This window comes from Vicugna pacos, chromosome 2 (assembly GCF_048564905.1).
Source record: "Vicugna pacos chromosome 2, VicPac4, whole genome shotgun sequence".
In the NCBI taxonomy this organism is placed as follows: domain Eukaryota; kingdom Metazoa; phylum Chordata; class Mammalia; order Artiodactyla; family Camelidae; genus Vicugna; species Vicugna pacos.
The window spans coordinates 86,881,418-86,898,973 of NC_132988.1; the positions used below are offsets into that span (position 1 = coordinate 86,881,418).

General features: G+C 42.1%; 1 protein-coding gene across 5 annotated transcripts in view; it reads left to right on the forward strand.

Annotated features, from left to right (window-relative positions):
* The first annotated feature begins 275 nt into the window (after positions 1–275).
* The window catches only part of TEC (tec protein tyrosine kinase), a 115,126-nt gene continuing 97,845 nt past the window's right edge, over positions 276–17,556 (forward strand). The window contains exon 1 of one of the 5 annotated variants that reach the window (XM_031687656.2): positions 276–474. Coding sequence is in view for 2 of the 5 variants with exons in the window: in XM_072944422.1 (XP_072800523.1) it covers positions 12,586–12,594 (9 nt within the window). In the remaining 3 variants the exon portion in view is untranslated. The other 4 variants (XM_006198110.4, XM_015250052.3, XM_072944422.1 and 1 more) reach the window with 4 other exon arrangements.

Consider the following 17,556-nt stretch of genomic DNA (forward strand, 5'->3'; position numbering starts at 1 on the left):
ACAAAGTCAGTCTTACCTAAGGGCAGTTTTCTACTCTTCAATGGGTAAATAAAGTGTCACTACATTAATAGTGAGGACACGTGACCCTGTAAGTGTATAAGATATGCTCTGTTGCTTTCGGTTCGACAGTAAAAATACACATTCTTTTGGTAAAACTCGTTGCTACGCTCGGCCGCGCCGCATCACCCACCTGGCTCGCCACCACTCAGCGGAAGGGGAGGTGCGATCCCTAATTCCGACAGAGTCCCCAGTCACCCACAGGTGGCACTGCGCGGGGTTCTCTCGGGCCGGCGGTGTCCGCGTCCTCGCGGGGCGGCTCTCCGGGGAAAGAGCCAAGGAGAACACCAAGGACGCTCCTGCGACGTCCTGGAAACTCCGGCTGAGTCGCCGGAGCCGGGACGCGCGTCCGACCCACTCCCGCCTCCCGTCTGAGAACCGCAGCGCTGCCGTGGAAACCGGTCGCTGCCGGCCTCGGTGAGCGGGGGCGGAGCGATCGGGGCCGGGGCGGGGCCGGGAGTGCGGGGGCGGGGCCGGCGGCGCCAGGCTCGGGGCTCGGGACTCGGCGGCGCCCGAGTGTCACCGTCTCCACGGCTCCGCGCGGCCGGTGCGCTCCAGCCAGGTAAGGGCGCCGCGGGCCGGCCGGGGTAGCTCCGGGACGGCTCCGGGACTGCGCCACTCCGGGCGGGAAAGGGTCAAGGACCGGGATGCGCGCGGCGAGAGTAGGCTTCCACAAGCCCAGAGACTGACCCTCGTGGAACGAGGAAGGGTTTTCTTCCCTCCGCGCCGCCGGGAGCGCGAGCGCGCCACGCCAGGTGAGGACCCCTGTCTCCTGCGGTTCAGGAAGGGACAGGTGCGCGTCCCGGCGTAGCCGCGCCTTCCGGCGGCCGCCGCCGCCTCTCCGCCTCCTGAGCTCCGGCGCTGGCCTCTTCCGAGGAGCACCCGCCCCTTTTCCCCTTGGGCCCAGGCTGCCCGGCGGCAAGTTCAGCATTGGGTTCACTTCCAGCCGCGTCGCGGGGCTGATTCCCCTTGTCTGTTTGGGCGCCAACGCAGTGTTGATTGAAAGTTGGCAGAATCCACAGAGACTTTTCACAGTTGGAAATGTCCAAGTGCCTCACCCCACCAGCCTCACATTTTTTACCTGGGAAGTTGTGTTTGAGTCTTGAAAACAGGGGTTCGGTGAATACATATACTGGAAAAAGCTAAGGTCTTGACTCGGGAGTGTGCGCTTTCCCGCGGATCCTGAATTTTCCTTTTGATTTGATTTGTTTAGTTTTCATGGAAGAATAACACGTTGCTGTGTATCAGGTTCGTAAACAGTCTGATCTATTGCCATTCTTTGGAAACTGGAATATTTGATTAGAAAGGTAGATCTGAATGTTACGTTGGAACAAAAGGATGGCTCGTGGCTAAGTGGGTTTGAAACATATCCAAAATAGTTAACTGTTTTGAGCATATACCCTGTGTTTTTCCAGCGAGTGCCCATTTTTCCTCTTAGGAAATTTCTGAGAATCTACTCTCTTCTAGATAATTCTCCACTGAAGATCTGTAGAGGGAGAGTTAACCCCAAGAAACCAGTGGGTTTACCAAATAAGTTCAGGATTCAGCAGGTTAGTTTGTGATGCTGGTAGCTCAGTTGGCAAGAATCACACGTAGTATGGAGTGTCATGATTTATAAGGAAAAAAAGTGTGTGTAATTTTCTCATTTTATATTTGAAAATATTTTTTAGTTTAGGTACGTTTTCATAGTTTAGGAAAGACCTGTACTTTCCCAACAATCCAGTCTGCTCATTGTATTCTCTTGCCAGCTCAGGATGCTGACGGCCTTGTGTTTATGGTTTATGTTAATGATTTTGATGCTTCCCACAGGGTGTGTACATTTTGGTTTGTAGAACCGTACAGGACGAGTGTTGGAAACATGCGAATTGGTGCAGTGCTCTAGTTGGCAACACCTTTGCCCCACATAGGTCCTTGAACTAGAATTTTCACGTCTTCCCAAAAAGGAAATAAATAGAATATTAATATATGTTCTAGCACTGTCAACCTGTTTACCTACTTATTCTGTATCAAGATAGTCATCATGTTTTCTTAGCAGCTAGATACTTAAGGTCAGGGGCTATGTCTTATTAAATCATAGTAGAGCTCAGAGAATGGTGACCTTTGCTTCCCAAGTTGACCTTGACAGGGTGGCTGATGGGGTTTTAGGCAGTGTCTGGCCATTTTTTGCTTGGAGGAGAATTGCTGGTCTTCCTTTCTGTATACAGAGTGCTGGGAGCCTGGGCCTTGGGCCTCCAAGCACACCTCTGCCTACAGGTTCCTCCATGTTGACTCGGTTGGTGCCACCCTTCCCCACCCCAGCTCTTCCAGTTCCTGGGCTTCCACCCTACTCCACCCGTCCTGGGTTCCCACCCTAGGGAGAATCATCTTACTGTTCAGGGCAGAGAAACTTGGTCTACATAGCTGGCAGGGCTGTTGACCCTCAACCTGGTGCATGATGCTCAGTAAATACCTGTCGATGGTGCTGTCACTTGTTTCAGAGCCCCTACTATGCTCTCTTTCTATCTAGTCTACACAGGCAAAGTGGAGTAATTGAAGCTGAACCCAGATAAACTGCTTTGGGGGCCAGCGGCCTTGTTGGATTGGGGTCATAAATTGGGCATTGGAGTCTGTTAGAAAGGAGTGAAATTGGTCCAGCGTTACTGGCAGTTCTAAAATTACCCTGTCCCATGTGATTATGCCAGGAGAATAGCTTTGTTGGAAAGGACCCCAGAGGAGAGAGGCTTAGGAGTTGCCTCCACCTCCGAACTGGCCACCTGGGCTTGCTTTTTCATCTCTGTCCTAGCTCAACCAGTCCTGCCTTGGATTGGATTATACCTATTAATTTTCCCATTGCATTGTACTGTGCAGAGCTCAGGTGACCACCGTTCCTGGGGTCTGGATATAGAAAAATGACATTTCCTTTTGTTTAGGGGAAACAAGGGTGGAATTTTCCCAAATTGTTATTGGGGAAACAAAGCAAAAGCAAACAAAAAAGAGGGTTGTAGAAGCCAATTTTTTTTTTGTTTTTTTTTTTCAGTTTTAAACTTTTAATACAAGTTACATTTCTTCCTCTCCAGAAACAAGCACTTGTGATTCTTTGAGCTGATTATTTTGGTATTTATTGCCTGTGATTGATACTTCTTGCATTTTTCAGTTTGAAGCATTATCTGTTGACTTTCCATTGTGGAAAATGATGACCTGGCTCTTTTTCCCTCTAACTAATCCCCAACATAACCACAACTTCCCTATTTTCCCATCTGTGCAATAGCTAAACAGTAATTTTGGTTAATTGCTTTGTTGCTCACTTGTTTAGTTTTTAATATACTCATCATTAATTCAACCCAAAACTCTTGGCCAGTTTTCTACATCTTCCGTCAGATGCATTAGGTATTCAGTCAATTTCATTTTCTCGAAGAAGCTTCCCTGAGTCTCCTGGGTTGCTCTAGCCTGGACTGATTGCCGTCTCTGCATGGGACACAGATGCCACCCTGAGGACCTCCTGTTGTCATCCCTCTGGGGATCCCCATCATTTCTCTCCTGCACTGGATCTCCTGTTACCTCTAGCACATGTCTTTATCTTGTAGACTCCCTCGTTTTGATTTATCACATCCTCAAGGAGCTTTCAGGTAATGAATGCACAGGATGTCTTTTTTTTTTTTCTGTTCATTGTGTCTATTCATATTTTGTCTATTCATCTTACAAAAAATGCTTGAAAATACCTCTTTTCCATGGACAATTAATAGTTTGTCTGAGTATAGACTTCTAGGATGGAACCCTTGAAGCATTGTTCCACCATTTTCTAGCTTGTGGTTTGCTGTTGAGAAATTCAGAATTGTTCTGATTCCTTAATTTTTGCCTGTAACCTGTCTACGTATTACAAACCTGTTCTTTCTGGAGGTTTATAGAATTTTCTCTTGCCCTTCATGATCCTGGAATTTTCATGATGTGCTGTGTTCTGGGTCTGGTTTCATCCATTGTGCTGCGTTCTTTAAATCTGGAAATCTCTCTCTCCCTCAGTTTTGGAAATTTTCTTGCGTTATCTCATTGATAACTTCTTCCTCTCTACTTTCTGTCATGTCTCTTTTAGAAACTGTTACTGTTATTGTTCAGATGCTAGATATTTTTGGCTGGATATTAGGTATTTTCTTACCTTTTCTTTACTAATATCCATCTTTTATTTCTTGGTTCTACTTTTGGGGGGATTTTTTCAATATCATCGTCTACTCCTTCTACTAAGGTTTTCACGAGTCTAATCATATTTTAAATATTTAAAATTAAAAGTCCTTTTTGTTCTCAGAATATGTATACCTACGTATTTGTGGCAAAATCTCTCTTTAGCCCTGGCTTGAGTAGTATATGGCTTACTGGTCAATTCCCTTTGTCTAGAGGGACTCATTCTGTCACCTTGGCCTCTGAATGTTTTACCTTTCAGTGAAGCTCAGTTTCTCTAAGTCTAATGTTTTCATCTGAAAGGTGGACCTGATGTCATTAGCAGCCAAGTTATCATTATTTCCTTCTGGAGGCCAGTTTATCACACAATTGCCTTACCAGCAGAACATCCTCTCTTCCCATTTCAAAGCTCATGCCTTTCTTGGAATGTGCACCAAGTTCCTGTTTCTGGCTGGGCTGAGCAGAGATGACTGAACTACCCTGCTCCTCGTGGATGATCACAACTTTCCCAACCCTGTTTAACCGGTTAAGAGTCATTCCTCAGGCTCCCTTAATGCAGTGAGATCTTCCAGCCTTGTCTCTTGGTAGCTTGGCATCGATGTGACTTATGCTTATACACAAAGTAATGATGACAAGAGTCAGCTTCCACTGAAGCAGGAAGAGTATTGTTCCCAAACCATCTTACCTGTGCAGAAGCAGCAGAGCTCTATACTCCCACAGTGGCGGCTGTGCATTGGAAATACAGAAAACACGAGTGCTGGCAGTTGCTCCAGTGGAGCAGGTACAGTGGTGACTTGCTTTCTGAAGGATGGCAATGAAGAATAAGATGGTTAGAAAACACTTACTCAGCAGGAACCCACTTGGTACCATTACGATCGAAAGCTCGCCCAGTGGAAATACCTGCAATGCTCATTCCTCTCTGTGCTTCCACTGGCGTCCTTCCCTTTCCTAAACAGAACCTTTGGAGCCATTGCAACCTCTTTTTCCCTCTTTCCCTTTTTCTGAAACAGTGTAGTTTTTCTCTCATGTGCTATGTGATTAACAGAAGTTCTTTCTGTCTTCTGGACAGAAGAGCTGGATTGTGAGCTCTCCTAGGGAAGAGCACATGCCTGGTAAATACCAGATAATTGTGAACACATGGCAGTTTAAAAAAATGTATATATTTGGTCATAATTATCCAAGTTGTATCTGGTCATCTAAATTCATCAAATTCTTGATTAGACTTTCACTTCTCTTTGGTTATATAGACTGAAGCCATAGTATATTCAGTTGAAGTTTTCCCAAGTGTATTGTTATTCATACTATTTGGAAATAATCCTCACTGAAAACATTCTGGAAAGGACATATTTATTATTATTATTTTCCACTCGTGTATTTCTTCTTACCGTAGTGTTGTGACTGTCTTATTTTTTACGGCTAAGAAGAGTGGCTTTTGGAGGAGGGAGGGAAGTGTGTGCTGATTAGGTTGTCTAGTCTGGTAAGTTTTATTTATTATTATTATTTTGTTTTGAGTTATAGTCAGTTTTGAATGTTGTGTCAATTTCTGGTGTATAGCACAAATTTTCAGTTATACATAAATATACATATATTAGTTTTCATATTCTTTAGTCTGGTGTTTTATATAAATTTCTAAAGGAGGCAGATCTCTTTGGATTTCAGCAATATATATTTTTTCCTTTTGTAACTACATGCCATTGATTGATTGATTGTCATTGGAAACTACTTTATCTATTCCCTTAATTTTTTTTCTGTAAAGCTGAAATTTTATTTTAAAATAAAAAATTACAAAAAATCATCAGATCACTTATTAAGTATGTCTCTTTTTTTTTGGTTCTTAAGGCCATCTTTGGAAGCACGTAGTCTTTTTTTTATTGCAGTATAGTCAGTTTACATGTGTCAATTTCTGGTGTACGACATAATGTTTTAGTTATGCATATATATATATATACATTTGTTTTCATATTCTTTTTCATTATATGTTACTACAAGATGTTGAATATAGTTCCCTGTGCTGTACAGAAGAAACTTGTTTATTATTTTTAAAGGTTAAGAGGTTTGGAAATGCTTAGCTGTAGAGTATCAAAGTGAAAGACTTTTAATGGTCATATACTATATGAAATACTTATAATGTAGAGCTGCCTGTCAAATATCCTACTCCTTTGGTCTTTAATTTTTGTGAAGTTCTAATTTTTGTGAAGTTCTAGCCTAATTTAGTGTAGGAAAGACTTTTCGTGTCTTCTCTTTATCCTGAGTAGAGTTCCAGCAGTGTCTTTCTGTTGGCTATTTCCTTAGAAGCTGTCATGCCCTCATGTATTCCCCCAGTATTAGGTTTCAACCACAACTTGTAGGATCTCACATGACTACCCCCAAAATTAAATTGTGGCTTTTTTCCCCCTACAAAGTAGTGATTTCAATGTTTATTTTTCTGCAAATATAATTTAAGCATTCAGTAAAGTTAGTTTTTACCATTGGGGTTATTTTTGTTTCATAGAAGGCCCTTGGCTTTTTTATTTTCCCCCTTTGAGGGATAAAAATGCTTGATTCTTTAACCATGTAAAGAAAGAGAAATACAATTGAACTGAGTAACGGATGCTGTTAGATATGTAAATTTAGGTATGAATGCTTAGAAAAATTTTTTTAAGGAATGTCAACTTATTTGCCACATATTTCAACCAGTTATAGAAGCGTCGCATCCAAGAATTCTTAGGTTCTGGAATCATAGCTGGAGGTTTCTGGGCTCAGAGCTGGTGGCGTATCCCTTTCCCTCCCCCAGACGAAGGATCGATCTCCCCATGCCACTGAGATTCCCCATCTCTCACTGTGCTCTCTGAACTCTCCCTGCCATCATTAAAAAAAAAAAAAAAGCCATTTTACAGAGTTTTATATATTCATTGTTAAAAAACGTAAGCAATACTGAAGCTTACACGAAAGAGATTAAAAATGACTGTAAAACTATTCCAGGGAGAATCTTGGTGAACTCCTTCTCGGTCATCTTTATTATCATTTGACTTTTCAGAAATCTTTAGCAACTTTCTAGCAAGTAATTAGCCTAAGGAGCATTAGGTGCAACCATTTCTGTAACTCCAAATACTGTAATCTTTACGTATATGTATGTGTGTGTGTGTAGGGGTGTGTATGCAGCTACTTTATGAGGTTATAATTAGTTCAGGCATAGTGTTCTTTGGGTAACATTATTTCAAATAGACATTTTCTTTTAGGAATGATTATCATTTAATAGCTAGGTGACAGTCTGTCATGTTAACATGCAATGATATTTTGACCAACTCTCCAACTGTTGGACATGTGGTTTTTTTGTTTTGTTTTGTTTTGAAGTAAGTAGTGTTGCTATACATTTTTCTCTTTGGGGGATTGTTTCCTTGGAAAATAGTTTTCAAAATACCACTCTTGGATTAAAGGGTTTCTAGTTTCTGTTAATCATTTTCAGAGGGACACAAAATAATAATCTGAAAAAGCTCACTGGCTAGCTGAAGTTATATAAAGTTTCCATACCTCTTTTTGTACCTTTTGGATTCACAGTATCTCCTTTGTGTGAAAGTTTATTTTGAGTTATCGAGGCTGTGTATCCAGCTGTAGATCAGATAATAAAGCCAGGGTAACCTGACAGGTTCATTTGTGAGGCTGTGTCTGGTTGGTAAATGTCTGTAGCCTCATTTTATTTTGTTGGATGTCTGGTTGGAAAAGTTTCCAGGGATCAGTAGCAAAAAATGGAGAGGTTTTTATGGTATCTGTGAAACTACATTTGCCCTTAGTACCTAGTCTAGGTTTCATGAACCTTTCTGTAAGCAGGGAAAGGCATTATGTGTTCAGCAGAAAATTCCAACCCTCCCATCTGTTTCCCCATTCCTGGACTGCATGAGGAAGTAGGAGGGGCAGGGCAACCAGTAACAGGAGAGAATTCTGCGTTAATGTGGTTTCTTGATAAAGAACTGGAACGGAGTAAATTCTTATTCAGAGTTTTCCCCTGACGTCTTTCTGTCTAAAGTTTAAAGCCTGGTCTCAATTTTGAAGTCAGCTCTTAATTGGTATTATGCCATGCCTTGGGTTTTCCATCTATTAAACAAAGCGTAATGACACCTAATTAACAGTCCACTTCAGAGAGGTTCACGGCCTAATGCTTGTAAAGGACTTTGAGCTTTTCCCAGGCTATTTCATACGCACTCATAAGTGATGAGATGGCTTGTTCTCTTTAGTGGAGGGTATCTATATTATGCCTATTTTATAGATGAGTAAAGTGAGCCTTGTAGAGGATAATGGCTTGCTGAGAATCAGATGGTAGATTTAGTGTAGTGTCTGGAAATTTTCTTGGAATCACAAGTGGAATCTAAAATAAATTCTGCATGAGTGTATGTGTTGAGAAAGTGGATTTTACAGTTTTTAGGCAAATATGATCCTTTGGGAGGATATGCTCCTCCCTTGTAAGGGAGGAATTATGTTTGACGAATTCACTAGAGTTCTTCAAGGGCATTAAATAATTATGGAAGCTAGGGATAAACTGTGATTTTCAAAGTGATCTTGAAAAGACCACACAAAGGCTATTAAATGAATTGAATCAGTGGGAGGCTGGGAGAAATGTCTTTAAAAGTCAGGAATAGGAAGAGGATTGGAAGACAGAGCAAAAGTTAAGCATAGATGGACATTTCTCAGGATGCAAATGTGAGTAAACTAGTTTAAGTATTATCGTTTTTAAAATAAACCATGGAGAATAGGGAGTACACAGTGTAAACTCCAAGTTTATAGTCAACATGAACCTTTTGGGACACTAAAAAGCCAAATTGCTGGTCTCAAGTTTACACAAAATGGCAGGGAAGTGGTAAAGAATGCATTTAGGTAAAATGAATCCATCCGTACTATGCAGATGGATGTTCTAGTTCTTACTCAGGAAAGAGATTCAGATATTACTGTAGACTCTTAACTGAAGACATTGACTAAGTGTAGGATTTGGAACAAAAAAGCTAACTAAATCTTAGCTGTTGTTACACATAATTTAGAAACACCATCTGACCCCATTTCATGATGCTTCAGCATCTAATATAGTTTCATCAATGTACCTTAAAAACACAGTGGACCTAAGACAAAGCAAATATGTAAATTGGCACCTTCTTAATTCCCAAATAATGCCCCAGTCACCACTAGTCATTGACTGAGCACATAAATTGTGCCAGGCTCTGTGCTTAAGCTCTTTATATTGGATTATCTCATTTAATCATCCCGGCAACTCCCTTCATCAGCAGTTTACAGATGAAGAGCTTGGAACTCAGGGAGATTCAGAGAGATTTGGTTAAGTGGTGGAGCCAGAGTTCAGAGCAGTGTAGTCTGACTTCAGAGTGTACCCTGAGGACTCTGCTGAGCTGCACACACTGAGCTCTCTCCCTGTTATTTTCCCTTCTTGTAAACAGAGTGGACAACCTAGAAGAAAACATAAAGATCTACTTCAAACAAACCTAAAAGCAACCAGTTCCTCTGGGTATCGTTCCAGGCCCCTCAGCACTATAGATCCTAAGATGTCTTCATAGCAGCACTGTTGAAGAGAAATTAAGTGAATCCTTTATGTAATTTTAAAGTTTCTAGTAGCCCCATTAAAAAACCCAAAACACAAAAGGTGAAGTTAATCTTAATTGTATATTTTGTGTAACCCAATGTATAGGAAATACTATAATTTCACCATGTAATCATATAAAAATTATTAATAAAATACCAGAAAAAACTCAGGAGCTTGATATGAGCAATACAGTACAATGCAGTACAATTCAGTATCTTACAAGGTGCAGGGGAAAAAGTAAAATGTACTCCAACCAAAAAAGTTAATGGAAACTCTTTATATTGTTTCAGTTTAAAATTTTAAATTAAAATTAATTAAAGTGAAATACAATTGAAAAATTAGTTCCTGAGTTGTACTAGCCACGTATCAAGTGTCTAATAGCTATTTGTGGTGAGTGGCTACTATATTGAATAGAGCAGCTCTGTAGCAAAAGTTCTTCTCTGTCTCCAAAGGCCTGGGGACTCCCAGGTACTCCATCCCCACCCTATCCCTCGACCCCTGTCAGTCCTCCATGTCATCTTTCCTGCCTATGCCCAGGGCTGCCATGTATAGTTGTGCAGGTTATAACACTGCATAACTCTGGAATGTCATTCACATTGTCGATCCAGTAGATTTGTTTACTGTGGCACATGGAAGTAAAGTTTCTAAAGGAAGAAACGCTTTTTTGTAATTCACACAAAGGCATTTTTGCGGGGGTGATTGAAGTCCTTTTTATACTTTCTTAGCATTCCAGCAGTTGCGCCCAGGTTTGGTTCTCTAGTACACTCAGTGCGTTCCCAGTGCCCACAGCCTGTGGCTGAAAGCAAGGAAGCAGCTTCAGTCAGCACTCCCACACCCCCCAAATAATGTCACAAAGCCACAGTCACCTTGGAGCCATGCATCTCATTCATAATTGTATCCCCAGTGCCTGGCATGTGATAGAGGCTTAACACATTTATTGATTTGAATTGTTATCTCAGAGTTCACTCAGGGCCCCTGTGTTGTATCCTGAGTTGCCCTGATGAATCTTGACCCGGGACTGATTTATCCAAGTGCTGACCTGGCTGTCTCTTTCACCGAGTTACAGCTCAACTTTCATGTGGTACCCTTGTTCCAGATGATAATTGTCATGATTGTTACTATTACTAATAACAGCATTGATCACTTTATGGCAAATGTTGTGCTTAGCAGTGTATGTGCTTTATTTCATTTCATCTTTCCAAACACCTCTAGAAGGTAGGTACTATTATCCTGTTTTATAAGGAGGAAACTGAGGCACTGAGAAATTAAGTAATTTACCTGAGGTCACACAGCTAGTAAGTGTCAAAGCTGAAATTTGAAACCAGTTCTGTCTGACCAGCTCAAAGCCCTTCTATGGTTTAAGTAAGGAGACTGGCCTTTTTTGGTCTCTGGGGCCAGGCTGACCAGTGATCACACTGTCTAGAGTGAACTTATTATTTGTTTGCCCAGACTTCCTTCCTCTGGGGGACCTCTCTGTCCACAAGTCATGTGGTTTGGGTGGGGCTGACACCAACCCCAGCAGTGGTCATGTGACTCAGCTTTGGCCAGTCTGAGACGTGCCTCCTCCACCTGACCAAGTGATCGGTTCAGAGGTTAGCACATGACCCAGGCTCCCTCAATCAGGCTCCTTTCCTGCTCCAATTTAGGAAAGGAGGCATTCTTTTCCTTTGGGATTTTTTTCTTTTTGCTGCTGGAGTGACGTAACCTGGAACTCCTGGTGGCTGTCTTTCTACTACGTGGAGGAAGCTGTTTGAAGTAGGAGAGAATGTACGAGGGCCAGCATGCAGTGAGAAGTAGCGCTGAGCGGTGGTGAGAGCACAGACAGCATCATTTGAACCCCAGGATTCAGATGTGACTGAAGCATCCCGGCACTTCTGGTTATGTGAGCTAATACACGCCTTTGCTTGTTGTCGTGTGCTTAAATCTAGTTATTTGCCATTGAAGACCCTGCGTAATATATAGACTTTGCAGAGGTTTTTGTCTTGGATTCCCCCTCGCCATTCTCTGTCTACCTTTTGGATGAGCTCACTACTTCTCGGGCCTTGGTGCCTACTGCTGTCTGCCCTGAGCCTGAAGGGCTTTGATCCCTGTAGACTCTGTGCGTGTTCAGCTTGCTTCTTCCCTTTCAGGTCTGAGCCCTGCCCTAGTGAAAGGAGATACCACACCCAGCTCCTTCTCAGTATGCCCCCAACTCATTGCCCTCACGGCTCAGCCCACACACAGGGATAAGGATTGTGCCATGAGTGAAACATTAGAGAAATCTGTTCTTTGTAGACATTAGAAGAATTACTCATCAACCTCCTTTTGAACATTGATCAAAGACTGTTGAATGCTTAACTCATCTGGCCTCTGACACTATCTGGGATCTTCGCCAGTTCAGGCCAGAGCTGTGCCTCATATCCCCAGTTCCCTTGGCTCCAAGCCTTTCTTATCAGCTGTCTTCTTATGTACTCTCAACTCCCCTGTGATTCTGAGCTTGCATCCTTCTACTGGCTTCCTTCCCAAATCTTTCCAGCGGCCCTCTGAGGGCATTGTTCCATTGTGAATCAGCATTCCCACACCCTGGCCGCCTCCCAGAGTCAGAGCACTCCCTTATCTGCAGCTCTCTCTGCTGCTGCCTTCTCCTGGCTTCCTCAGGCTGCTTTCAGGTCATGCCAGAACCCATTCTCCTTTAGAGCTCCAGCCATTTGTGCAAATAGCCTCCTGGTTTCTCCTTTTATCACCAACCTCTTGGTCATTCTCCCTGGGAGACTCACCTGGTTCATGGGCTTCTCTCCCAACTCTGCCATCTCCGCATTCACATATACAACTAACTTCACATGTCTGCGGTAAGTTGTGCATGTGCCTCGAGGTAGTTAAGGGGAGTAGCTAATTGTGGCTGGAGTGGGAAATAAGGGAGACTGCTTAAAAGTGATGACCTGTGATCAGGACTTTAAAAAATGAATGGGATTTAAACAAGGAAGGACTCTTCTTGGCAGAGACAGCAACTCGAACAAAGGCATGGGGATTTGAAAATGTTTACTTGCTTGAACTCTTAGAAATCAATCATAAGATGGGAAGAGGGAACCCCGATTAGATTTGACATGATTATATTTACTTAAGATTAAGGAATAACCCTAAGAAGGGTCCAATGTGGAGAATAAAAGAGAAGAACCAGCCTTTATTATAAAAGGGAGAAGGATTTTGAAATGTTTTCAGGCATAGGATTATACTGTAAACTTCAAGACTGAAACCTTGTTGGATTGATTATAAAGGAAGAGGAATAATTAAAGCGGTTTAAGAAAGTTCATAATATGACTAAGGATATAGAAAGAAGGGATAGTGGAAGAAAAGGTGGGAGGATTTGCAGAGCAGACTGGGATATGAGGGAGCAGGACAGAGAAACCAGGCAGGACGTCTGCTGCTTAGGAGGTGGGAGAGACTGAGGCCCTGCCTGGCGACGGGTGGTTTGAAGGTGTAGGATGCTGGGAGAAAACAGCCGCATACTAGATATGGATCAAATTAGTTGGCCTTTTAATTACCTTATATATAAAGAGAAAGATGTTTATTTCATCATGGTAAAAATGACTTAAATTACATAAGCTTAAAATGTTTCTCAAACTGTTCTGTAGATTACTACAACTCTGGGAGATGTTAATAAGGTTCAAAAGAAATAGAATGAGTTCTGTGATCAAATAAGGTTGGGAAATACTGTATTCTGTATGATTCACAGAACCTATTCAGATAATAACTGTTCGGAGAATTGTGCACAAGGAACCAGTTTGACATTGTTTAACCCAGCTTTTCTTAAATGTATTTGTTCATTCATTCAGCAAGCATGCATACTATGTGCATGCTATGATAGTATGTTTTGGTCACTGTGCTGGCTGCTGGTCCTACAGTGGAGAATTAAATCAGCACATGTCCCTGCCCTTGTGAGATTATGGTCTGGTGTAATCTGACAGGTTCCTCATGTTCTGGGAAACACAGTTTGGGAAGCTTTGAATTAAGTTGTTTAGATATTCTTGTTTGTGCTCTGGAATGGAGCAGAGTGATTATCTGCCTGCCTACTCTCTGCCTCCATGTCTCTACATTACACCAATCCCCCCACTTCTTTGCAGAATGTTTTCTGCACCTCCTGCCTTGAGGGTAGCAGAGCTGATGATAAGGTCACTTTAAGGTCTCGGAAGTTGGTGACTTGTCCAAGATCACCCAGCTAGTTGGTGGCAGAACCAGGGCCAGAACCCAGCTCTTCAGACTCTAGGTCCTGTACTCATTACATTTTTGGTGAGAAGGGACAATCTGAAATGCCCAAAAATTGAAAAAAAATTAGGTTGACTCATCAGGTTGAGTGAGATACTAAGGATTATGCCATTTACTCAGTAGTAGCAGGGCTGGTTTAGATACCACCACCACTACCACATCCACCACCGTCACTGTCATCACTGATGTTGAGTAATCACTGTGATCCATGTACCACGCTGAGTACTTTATATATATTTTAGTTTGTACAACTCTGTGAAGTTGTAATTATTCCCCCATTTTATAGATGAGGAGACAAGCTCAGAGAGGTGAGTGGTGTATTGACGTTCATGTAACAAGGAAGGGGCAGAGCCAAGCTTCTGTTCAACGCTCTTTTCAGTGTCTGCACTCTTCACTTCGCTTTATGTTAGGTGAAATTTTTTTCTCTGCTTCTAGAATTCCCTCTCAGAATCAGTCTGTCTTTTCTCCTTTGCCATTTCAGCTAGCCTGGCTCCTTCTCTTTGTAAAAACCTGATTTCAGAAAGGATCTGATCATTTATTTATTCCATGTCAGGTAGCATTCATCAGATATTTAATGAGTACCTACTATGTGAAGGGACTGTTTTAGGAGCTGAGGATCCTTCAGTGAACGTATAGACTTGGTTCCTGCTCATGTGGAATTTATAATAAATGGGGAGATCACACGATTAAAAATAAATATTCAATAAAAATGTCACATAGTGATAAGTATCATGAAATTAAAATATGGATCTGAGAGTGACTGGTTGTCTACTTTAGGCTGTGTGGAAGGCCTTTTTGTGAAAGTGACATTTAGGTTGGTGTTTGAGTTATAAGAAGTTACTGGCTAGAGACCAAGCAAGAAGGAGCGGGTGGGATGATTTTCTAGGTAGAAAGAACATAATTTGCTAAGACTTCCCCATGCCATGAGTTTGTCCTGTGTGAAGGACAGGAAGAAGGCTGGTGTGGTTGACTCATAGTGGCCAGGGGGAGAGTGGTACTAGATGTGGTTGAACAAGGAGGTGGTATGCTAGGTTAAGAGATTAGGTTTTAGTCTAAGTGCAGGGAAGCCATTAGAGGGTTTAAGCAGAACTGAGGACATGAACTGATTTATAGTTTTAAAACTTTGAGTTGATTGATGAATGGGAAAGACTTCTAAGAAGATAAGGAAGGAAGCAACGAGACCTGATAGAAGGATGTTGCAGTAGTCCTGACAAGTGATGATGTCTGTGTCAGTTATTGCCACAGTAATGCCATGTAACAAACATCCCCATAAACTTAGTGGTATATAGGAATAAGGATTTTTTTTTGCTCATGAGTCAGTAGGATGGCTGGGTAGTTCTGGGCCAGGCTTGGCTGATCTTGACTGGGCCTGCCTGTGTCTGATCAGCTGTGGATCAGGTAAGCAGATCTGCCATATTGCCTGGCTCCTCTGATGTGTTTGGGAGGGCCAACTGGCTGTTGCCTGTCTAGGATGGCCTCAGCTGAGATGGCTGGGACAACTCTTCTCTCCTCTGTGTCTATGTTACATCCCTGTGGGAGGCTAGCCTGGGCTTATTCTCAGACTGGCCCACTCATAGTCTCATGGTGACCACAAAGAAGCAAGAAAGGAAGTAGAAATGAGCAAGCAGGTTTTTAAGCCTTAGCTTGTGTCAAATTTGCCAATGTTCCATTGGTCAAGGCAAATTACACGAGTACATCCACAGTTAGTATGGGAGAGCATTGCCAAAGAGCAGAGACACAGAGAGGTGTGAAAAGATACAGGGAAGTATGAAAATCAGGGCCATTAGTGCAATCAACCTATTACACTAATGAGAGAAGAGTGAAGTAGAGACTTGACTATTCAGGTTTAGAATATTTTGGAGGTATAGTCCAAAGACCATGCTGATGGATTAGACTTGAGGTGTGAGAGAGAAGAATGAATCAAAGATAACTCTTAAGACTTTTGGCTCAACAGCTGGGGAGATGGTGAGACCATTTATTCAGATGGCAAAGACTGGATAAAGAGCAAATTTTAGGGGACTATCTAGCTTTCTGTTTTAGCCATATTATGTTTGAGATGCCGGTTGGATATTCAAATAAAGATGTCAGGTTTGCAATTGGATATATAAATCTAAGGTTCTTGGGGAGAGGACAAAAGATGTAGAATTCAGAGTTATCAACATATAGGTGGTATTTAAAGCCATGTAACTGGGTGAGGCCACCTCTGAGGAGTGTAGAGATGAAAAAGCAAAGCAAGCCTGGGAGAGAGCCCTGATGCACACCAGTGTTTATAAGTAAAGCAGAAAAGTAGACACCAGCAAAGGACACTGAGAAGGTACAGCCTCTAAGATCAGAGGAAAATCCAGGAAACTTTGTGTCACAGAGAACCAAGAGTAACGAAGCATTTCAAGGAGAGACTGGTCAGCTGTGTTGAACACTGCTGGAGGTCAAGTGATACAAGAACTGAGAAGTGACCACTGGGTCTGGCAAGAAGACTGTTCCTGGTGACCTTGGCAAATGCGATCTTAGTAGAATGATGAAGACAGAAGCCCAACTGAGCAGTCTGAGGAAAGCACATGAATTGAGAAGCAGAGACAGCAACCCTAATCCTATCTTCCAAGAGCTTTTGCTGTAAAGGCACTCAAAAGTGGCATGGTGGTAGGGGGTGAATGTGGTCGAGGGGATGGTTTATGTTTGGGACATAAGTGATGCTACTGTACCAAAGGGGATGATGAACTAGAGAGCAATCAGGTGCACTGAAAAGAGGAGCAGACCACAGGTCAGAAATGTATGTTTGAGACTGCAAGAGAGGATGGGACTGAAAATTTAGAGGAAGCTTAGTCAGTGTGTTGCCTTCTTCAGGGGTATTTGGGTGCTATGTTTTATTTCTAATTTTGGAATGAAAGGGTATATTTACCACTGGAACAATTTCAGCCATCAGCCAAGGTAGGGAAGAATATGAGTCCTGTTGTAGCACTGGGCAGATTGAATGCCCTCCGCTAGGCTCACTCAGCTACCATTGTAGAGGAGAGACCTCTCTGGAATTATTCTTTCTGTAGGTGGTTCTCAGTGTTTCTTATAATGATAGTAAAGCTGACAAATTCAGTTTCTTAGATTTTTAAAAAATTGAAGTATAATTGATTTACAATATTGTATAAGCTACAGGTGTACAGTAGTTTCTTAGATTTTGATATGGGTAGTAAGTTGGGCAGGTCCTGGGCAGAGCTAAGAACGGAATGTGAATTAATGAGCCACTTCCTTGTCCAGGATTTTGTACTGGTGTGTCAATGCTATGATCACTATAAAGTACTAGTTGCACCCAGCAAGTAGGTATTACCATTTATGCATACACTAGCAGACTTTAAAAAAAGGTGATTGGTTAATGTACTCCAGTAGATCCTAGACCAGGCACGTGTTCTGTAATTCCAGCTGAGTGATAGAAATTTCGCTTTTTATGCTTTTTAAGCCAGTGTAACTTTAATTTTAAAGTATAATGTAAAACAAAAATATTAAATAAATGGTAATTTAAAATGTGTCTTGTATAAGTTCAAGAGTACATTTGGTGGTAT